The 9,091-nt window shown below is 33.8% G+C and overlaps 1 protein-coding gene across 1 annotated transcript in view; it reads right to left on the bottom strand.

Annotated features, from left to right (window-relative positions):
- LOC110448341 (rab-like protein 3) overlaps positions 1-8,629 on the bottom strand; it is a gene marked incomplete at its 5' end in the record, with an annotated part of 16,846 nt that extends 8,217 nt beyond the window's left edge. Inside the window, 6 exons of the mRNA XM_021494521.1 lie at positions 3,727-3,768; positions 3,989-4,060; positions 5,059-5,209; positions 6,111-6,213; positions 7,075-7,192; positions 8,495-8,629. Of these exons, the coding sequence (XP_021350196.1) occupies positions 3,727-3,768; positions 3,989-4,060; positions 5,059-5,209; positions 6,111-6,213; positions 7,075-7,192; positions 8,495-8,629 (621 nt within the window). The remainder of the gene's footprint in view (positions 1-3,726; positions 3,769-3,988; positions 4,061-5,058; positions 5,210-6,110; positions 6,214-7,074; positions 7,193-8,494) is intronic.
- Between the last annotated feature and the right edge of the window lie 462 nt (positions 8,630-9,091).

Below are 9,091 nucleotides of genomic sequence, written 5' to 3'. Positions count from 1 at the left end.
GACCCTTTTTGGCCCCGCCCCTCAGGCCCCTGGGGGCGTAGGACTAAACCGGCAACTATTTTTGTTGACCTTTGTCCATGGAAGGTCCCTGCAAAATTTCATTGAAATTGGTTCAGGGGTTTTGGAGAAGAAGTCGAAAATATAAATTGTTTACGGACGCACGACGGACGACGGACGACGACGGACAAAAGGCGATCGCAATAGGTCACTTGAGACTTTGTCTCAGGTGACCTAAAAATGCATTATAGACGGTCAAAATGTTGATTGTTACTGTAGAGATTAACTTTTCCTCTAGCCCAGTTACAGTTTGACTAAGATAAGAATTAGCAAAGCAGAGTAAGTAAAAATACACTCCAATTTAAATAGATACAAAAATTACCAACTTCAGCTAACTAGAATGGAAATGTATGTGATTAAAAGTATCACTAACACTGACGGAAGCCAATACCTCGAACCGTGAGAGATGAAACCAAAAAAAATCTAAACAATCAGATTAGAAGAACGCTGTGATTGGTACTGATCCCTGCTTACTAGTTACACTAACCTGACATACTGTCCGGTCAATAATAGATGATCTATTTGGCTTTCTCCCTTATAAATTTAAATTGGTTAAACTTTTACATACTGATTATCCTTTTTTATTTAAGTATCAATACATGTAGTTGTGCATACAAGTAAATACGTATGCACCTCAATTATCTTTTCTTACTTAAGTATCAATGCATGAAGTTGAGCATACACGTGTATACGTATGCACCTCAATTATCTTTGTTTATTTATCAATGCATGTAGTTGGGCATACAAGTGAATACGTATGCACCTCAATTATCTTTTTCTTATTTAAGTGTCAATGCATGTATTTGGGCATACAAGTGAATCTGTATGCACCTCAATTCTTTTTATTATTATTTTAGTATCAATGCATGTAGTTGGGCATACAAGTGAATATGTATGCACCTCAATTATCTTTTTCTTATTTAAGTATCAATGCATGTATTTGGGCATACAAGTGAATCTGTATGCACCTCAATTCTTTTTTTCATTATTTAAGTATCAATGCATGTAGTTGGGCATACAAGTTAATATGTATGCACCTCAATTCTTTATTTCATTATTTAAGTAGCGATGCATGTAGTTGGGCATACAAGTGAATCTCTATGCACCTCAATTCTTTTTATTATTATTTTAGTATCAATGCATGTAGTTGAGCATACAATTGAATACGTATGCACCTCAATTATGGCCTTTTTTAAAAATTTAAGTATCAATGCATGTATTTGGGCATACAAGTGAATCTGTATGCACCTCAATTCTTTTTATTATTATTTAAGTAGCGATGCATGTAGTTGGGCATACAAGTGAATATGTATGCACCTCAATTATCCTTTTTCTATTTAAGTATCAATGCATGTAGTTGAGCATACAATTGAATACGTATGCACCTCAATTATGGCCTTTTTTAAAAATTTAAGTATCAATGCATGTAGTTGGGCATACAAGTGAATCTCTATGCACCTCAATTCTTTTTATTATTATTTAAGTAGCGATGCATGTAGTTGGGCATACAAGTGAATACGTATGCAGCTCTAATAAAAGATAAAGCAATCAATGTTGCTAAGTGTTTGATACAAACATGAAATTTTAACCTATATGCTCCAGACTTTTGATATATCTACATAGTAATGAGTTTTGTATTCATGTACAGTACAATTTATAGGACTAACGTGAACATTTTTACTGCTATTTATAAAACTGAATCCGTACGCGGGTTAAAAGTGAATAATATTTTTAAGGATCGCTGTCCCACTGCAGGCAAACAGTAAAGAAAATATTTGCTGTAGTTTTTCGTACATACAGTAAACTCCTATGTATTTCTATTTTGATATACATGTCACTGTTCAGCGACTAATCCTACGTACCAGCTCTTTAACTGTTAACTAGGTCAGCTCAGTTTGAAAGAGCGCAGTTCTAGGTTTTGATCCAGATCTGGCTCCATGGCATTTTCAGTCTAAAGACACAGCAGTTTACAAAGCACTGCGGCCATTTAGGGTCATTTCCGGCCTCATCAGGGATTTACGATTAGTTTGTTTATTTGTCATCTTAAATAAATGAAGTATACCAATATGAAATTTCAAATTCACTCGGCACCTGGTGAATGATATATGGTATAACAAAGGGAGGTAATAAACCGCATTTTTCATACTTAATTGCGTGAATATTGTCTATTGTGCGCTATTTATGTTGAAAACTGGCCAATTTGAAGCAAATCAATTAAACACTGTTCGATTTTTGTAAGCCTCAGCATGCACCAACCAAATACATATTTGGCATGCTTAAACATTGTCATACCAGTGGTCATTTGTAGAAAGGATTGTTTGGTTGTCACATGGTGAAGCTTTCATTTCTGCATGCTAACACCTTCAGAAACACCCCATTTTGGCTTTTTCTCTATAGCAACGCAATTTGTTTTTCTATGAGGTTGACAATGACCTAGAACGCCCCAAGTCCTTTGTTCATTTCGTCTGAAATTTTTTTCATAAAATTTCCACAATGTACGATTTTCAGGTCAGACATGATTTAATAAAGCTTGAGTCATTCTAGAAAAAAAGTTTTCAAAGAAATTTAGAATTTTGGCTGCTGTACAGGGATACTTTAAGATATTTAACCAGATAATTATGTTTATAGGACAGTGGTGCAATGATCCTTAAAGTTATTTAACTAGAGAATACTTATATAGGACAGATATGTCTGTGATAGCAAAATTTAAAACAATAAACAAGATTGCAACAGGTATACATTTACAGAGATAAACCTTCACCTGACCTTGACCATCACCTTATTTCCAAGGATACATACATGTAAACACTGTGATGGTCGTCCAAAATGCTCTATAACGGCCGATGGACCAATGCGCCAATACGAAAAAGTAGGAAATTTCAATGACAGACAGTAACAAATGAATTACTCTGTGTGGCAAAATACATGTACTGTACATGAATTGTAAAAATTTATAACTTCATTTCAAAATAATTGGTAAGGTATTTTTAAAAAAAAATACATTTTATTTTTAGATTATTTATACCAGAATATTTTCACATTACAATGTACTTTTTTCTATTATTTAAATATTTTCTTTTCAATTTTTCACATAATAACACCAGACAAACAATATAAACTCAAAACAGTGGTCATCAATTGACTCAAAGTTAAAAACTTCAGAACAGCTTTTTAAAGTTTACAATCTAAGGGAGACAATTCTCTATTTCTACCTATATACTGCTCCAAACCATGTTCTAGTTAGGCCACATTCATTTATCACGATACAAACGGTTGAACCTAATGTCAGAACCAGAGCTGTTTGTTTATGAAATAAGGTCGGGCCTAGTAATCTGATGTCGCTTCCAGGCGAGCCTAGACAAAGCTTGCAAGGCCTGCATAAACATTCGCAAATGCTAAGTCTTACCAAAAAGATGATGGACAGATCGGTGAACAGATGGAAACACAGAAAAAACAAACACTAAATATATCCTCTACTATGCAGCAGGGGCATCAGATTTGCCTAACAAAATGTAATTAAGACTACAGGTAAAATACAGATATTAAAGTTGCCGGTGAGTTTATCCATGTGTACATGTAAAGCTGAAGGTTAATACGGTGATGGCAGAATGAGTCGAGTTAAGCTAGGTAAGTATAGGATATTCTGTTACCACTACCAGAGGTACTGACCTGACCGACACCGTCTCGACTGTAGTACCGTCGCTCAACTACCTGTAAGTATAATAAATATTAGGACATAAAAATTCCGCAAAGTATGGTTTTCTTCTCAGAAATGATTAAATAAAGCTAGGCGTGCCGGAAAAAGATGGCAAAACAACCACGGGGCATCCTATCAGAGTTTTACTAAATGTACCAAAAGTTTTTGAATAACTGTTTAATAGGATACACTATAGCAGTAAAACACACAACAGGACACACATGCTTCAATTACCTTGTCAAAGAATCGTGATATTTTAACGGCATTTGTTGAACCTGGTGACAGATGTTTAACGTTGTGACAGCTCTGAAATTACAAAATAACAAATCAAATTTAAACTATTTTCTTACATTACTAGTTACAATGCATACTTCAGGTATATTTGAGTGGCATCATCTTATATGATTCAAAATTACTAATCCCTTATCAAATCTTCTTTGTTGTGCATTAATTTTATTTTGTGTACCTGTCAAATATGTCATTGATTATTCTAAGTTTGTCATCAATACCTAAGTTCTTTTCTAAACGTGTCATCAATTCTTGTCTACTTTTTAAAGTGGCATCAATTATGCGCACCTTTCAGAAGGGCCAAATTTACAGATTCTTTAGTGTAGAACTCTTTTTGATGCATATCACAAAGAGGTAGCATATATCCTTAAGCCTGAAATTGCACTTGACTATGAAATTGTAATGTAGAATTAGAGTTGCTTCTCTGAGGTCGCAATATCCCTGAGATGCTTGCTACCTTGTTCTTCACGTCCTTAAATAACCTTAGCTGTTAATAGGACATACAACAAAACAAAATAAAAAAACCACCTAAAACAACCTTATACTTTCTGAACAGGATAGAGACTTAACAGACACATGCTGTTCTTGTTATAATTCAAGGTCACCAAGTTAGTTACCTCACATCAAGAAACTTTGTCAGTTCAGAAAGCATTTTGCTCAACTTCAAATTAAGTTGTAGGCTTTGTATACTGAACAAGCTGATATTCAAGCAAGTTATCCTGCCAAAACCAAAGTTTGGACAGACAGACAGACAGACAGAGAGACAGACTATCTCAATACCTTAATACATCCCGTCAAAAATTTGGACGTAATAATTCAATCCTGCTACATAAATAAAAAGTTATTGTTCTGATATGTAATCTGTATACATGCTGAATTTCTGGACTTTTCCTTCAGTAGTAATATTCATCATAACTATTTTGACAAATAACTTTAACAGTTAACACACAATGGGAAGAACTTTGACCACAGGAGATAATCTAGTAGTCTTCTCAGTATTTTTTTAATCCACTTACAAGGTTCAGTTCCTCGGCTCCACATTCCTCTGCCATGCTGGAAGACTTGGTGAGGACATTTTCCCGCAAACTCTGGGCCAGGTCAGATTTTGTTCCTACTACTAAGATGGGGATTTGGTTACCGGCAAACTGTTCCGGATCATATTCATACCTTAAGCCGAGGAAACATTGTTAAGTGCATAAGAGTGTGAACAATTGTTTTTCATCTTATAAAACCTCTCACAAATGAATTGAAAAGTTTTTGACCAATTTCATAAATCTCCTATGAAATAGAAACAAATCTAAGATCCCTCTTAATGCATGATTAGGACTTTTTGAATAAACTGTCATTCTTGAAGTTCAAGATTCTGCCAATTTAGCTCTAAATCTATCATCTCCATTGGGAAATTATAATATATCTTGTAGTCTGATGTCATTTCATTATCATTTCGACATCATAGGTCATATTACATGAATTTGTAACATTAATATATGACAGGGGTATATTCAATATATCACATGGTATTCATGTGATAAATTATGTTTATTCTTCTTCTTCTTTTTTATAACAAATACATCATTATAAAACTCATGTAGACTATCTGGAAAACTGGCCTTGATTCTTATATTCTGCAACTCAATTCCTGTTTCATTAAATAATGCATTTTCAATATTTTCTGTAACCAATAAAAAACATCACAAAATTGTGTCCCTTGTCCTTACTGTTGATTAATAAGAATTTATAAATTTCAACAATCAAGCCAATATAATAGAGTCAATAACATAAAAAAACAATCTAAATAGCATGAACAGTTGTCAAGTTTTTGATTTGGTATTGCCTCAGTATCACTATTGCTCTGATAAGATGATACTTGGAGAAAGCGATATTCCATGTTTTGATTTAAATGTATACGTATCAAAAAATGTTTTCAATCATTTCACCATAGCTTTTGTTCCGCATATTTAATTTTTTTTTTAGCATAAGACTGAATTTTGTCCTTAGTCACATTAATTTTTTTTTTTTTTCTTAGAAAATCTTCACCGATATTTCTGTAACCATTTCAGTGCCTTACCCATTGTTGTCCTTGGGGTTGTCACGGTTTAGGACCTCCTGTAACCATTTTCGTAAATTATGATGTGACTTTCTGTTCGTCAGGTCATGGACTAGAATGATACCTGAAGAAGTTGAAATGTTTTTGTCTTTAAGAAATGACATACTTAGTTATGAGTCCTTGACCCACTGCAGACAAAACACCAGAGACTTGAATTATATATTTCATGACATAAAGAAGCGTCTTTTCTCATGCATGCAGCATATACTGTGTAATAGTTCTGGAAAATCTTCCTAATGAACTCTCAAAATTTTAGAAATAAAAATAATTACAGCTTACTTTTCTTTTTTTGTCAACATTTAACAACAACAGGAGTTTTTTTCTCTCCTTTATGCAATTGTGTTGACCATTGAATAAGTATATTTTGTGTTATATTTCAAATGAAATATCTTTCTATCAAATAAGAATTGTCTTGTTTCATTTTTGTCAATTTAAAAGGAAAAAGAAGAATTCATAACTTCATTAACTTTGAAAATGTTCGCAAGATAGGAGTTTCTTTTCAGAAGTGTTTTTGGTTAAGTTAGTTTTTAGCAGTAGTACAGGGATCTTTAAGTAATAAATTGACTTTCATTAACAAAATGAAAAGTGTTCGTTTTATACAACAAAACGAAAGCAACAATAGGCAGCCTTTTTCTGTTCCAAGCTTTATTGTAAACTTTCAGTAAAAACAAATATCAAAAAAAAAAAAATTCAAATGATTTGCTGTTTTTTTATGTAACATTTTGATTGTATATCTTTTTTATTTTTATGAAAATGGAATAAAACATGAAAATAAAAAAGATTCTCTGGTTCAAGTTTTGCTCCTGAATTACATGTACCAACTTTCTTCATCATCAGTACAGAAACAAACTTAACCGCCCATATAAAAGACTGTTATCTACTTGCAGAAAATGTAAGTCTCTTATACAAGACAGTATTTTCTTACCATGTACCGGATTATAAAATATTGCACGGCTATTTTCATGGCTAGTAGATCCACCAACATCCCATAATTCTGCAAAGTAGGTTTTCTGTGAAGGGGTTCCCGCTTTGTACTCATGTAGCTGTTGGAGCAAACAGATTTCTGGACATTAATTTTATACACAGGTTCTTATGCAGTGTAATAACAACATCACACAAAGTTTTGATATGTAACATTGTGTATTGTTACACCTCAAGTGAATTTCTAGCTATTTGATTGGTTGGGAGAAAATTAAACAAAAATCTCTGTCACCCTCCGAAAATACATTGGTTTTAAAGGGCGCGGGTGATATTGCCATGAGACAGAGAAAAATATCACATGCGCGAAAAATGTGCGTTCCGGGTTCTTCACAGTGGCCATTTTTCACCGCTTCGTTTCCCCACCGTGATGGTCACAAAAACGTTTGACGGCAACAGCCAATTTTATCAAGCACCTGTGCAATAGCGATTGTAAACAGCAGACTATCAACAAACAAGATGTCATTATCGAGGTTTGCTGCCGTTTCTGAGCTACATATGGAGGAGATTCTTTCATCCAAGGACTCAAAAATACCCTCAAAATCCCATTGTCACCCGAGGCGAATGGTTTTCTCGGGTTGACGATATTCACTGTCACCTGCTAATGAATGTCATATTTGTATAATGTCACCCTTTGTGACATCACACAGAACATTACAGTGACATCACAAATTTAAGGCAATGGCAAAAAAAGCCACCTTTTCCTTCAATGTCACAAAATATGCAATTAACATAATTTAAATGAGTATATCATAAACAGAACTTCAAACTCGTTCCCATTACATCTTATTTTTATGAAACTATCAGAAGCTTGTTGCATAAAAAATAATAAGTCATTGGATCTAGATTGAAATTCTCTATTTATAGAAATATTATGAAATATAAATTGAGAAAATATTTCTGGCAGATTTTCAGGTAGATTTCCACCACTTGCTGTTAAACATTTAATTTAACGACTAAACAATATGGTGACCTCATTAGTGAGGCCTGAAATACCTTACATTGCAAGTTTATTGCAAAACATTTTCAATATTTTTGTAAAAATCATGTACTTATCCTCCAATAAGCCCACAAGTTAAACACATAATTTCTTCCTTAAAGCATGGAGCAGGTTTATTTCATGACAATGTCTGAACTACAATATACATATCAGGCGGGCTATTAACAGACATGGGCTTATTACCAGATAATTGTGTTATAAGTGAAAACAATGGATCTTTATCAAGTTTCCACTGCACACTGTCTGTTAACATTAAATTGAAGGGACCAAAATCAGGAGTCTCCCTCCTAAATAGGGAGAGTTGGCAAGTATGAGAGGGATAGAGAAATCTTGACCAAAGCAGCAGTAGTGGTCAGTTCTATCTCACCTTGACCTCCACAGAACATCCGATGGTCCAGCCAGGATTACTTGTTGTCTCATTGTGACAAATAAGATGAACTAATGAGGTCTTCCCAACTCCTGCAAATATTTGGAATATAAAGAGAAAGTCAGTTATTTCTGACTATTGTAGCAGATGTTTATGAGAGAACTGACAAAAGCTTGAAGTCTGTTGTTTTTATAATTCTTTCCATGTACTAACAGTATTCCATGTTGAATAAATTTGTTGAAATGTAGAATGTATATAACAAATTATCACGAAGCTATAACAAGGCTGAACACATGAGCCATTAAGTCTGTGTGACATGTAAACCTGGTATACTAGTTTGTACAGTCCACTGGTAATTATCAGCATTGATAGCTTTGAGCTTACATTGTAGTTGTGATTATTGGGTTTGAGCTTAGTTGTCGTTGTTGGGTTTGAGCTGAGTTGTCATTGTTGGGCTTGAGTTTTTTATCATTGTTGGGTTTGAGCCTATAGTTTTAATTTTTGGGTTTGAGTATATTTATCATTGTTTGGTTTTAAGCTTAGTTGTCATTATTAGGTTTGAGCTTAGTTGTCATTGTTTGGTTTGAGCTTAGTTGT

Source organism: Mizuhopecten yessoensis, unplaced genomic scaffold (assembly GCF_002113885.1).
Source record: "Mizuhopecten yessoensis strain PY_sf001 unplaced genomic scaffold, ASM211388v2 scaffold4017, whole genome shotgun sequence".
Taxonomy (NCBI): domain Eukaryota; kingdom Metazoa; phylum Mollusca; class Bivalvia; order Pectinida; family Pectinidae; genus Mizuhopecten; species Mizuhopecten yessoensis.
This window is presented reverse-complemented; position numbering and strand designations above follow the sequence as displayed.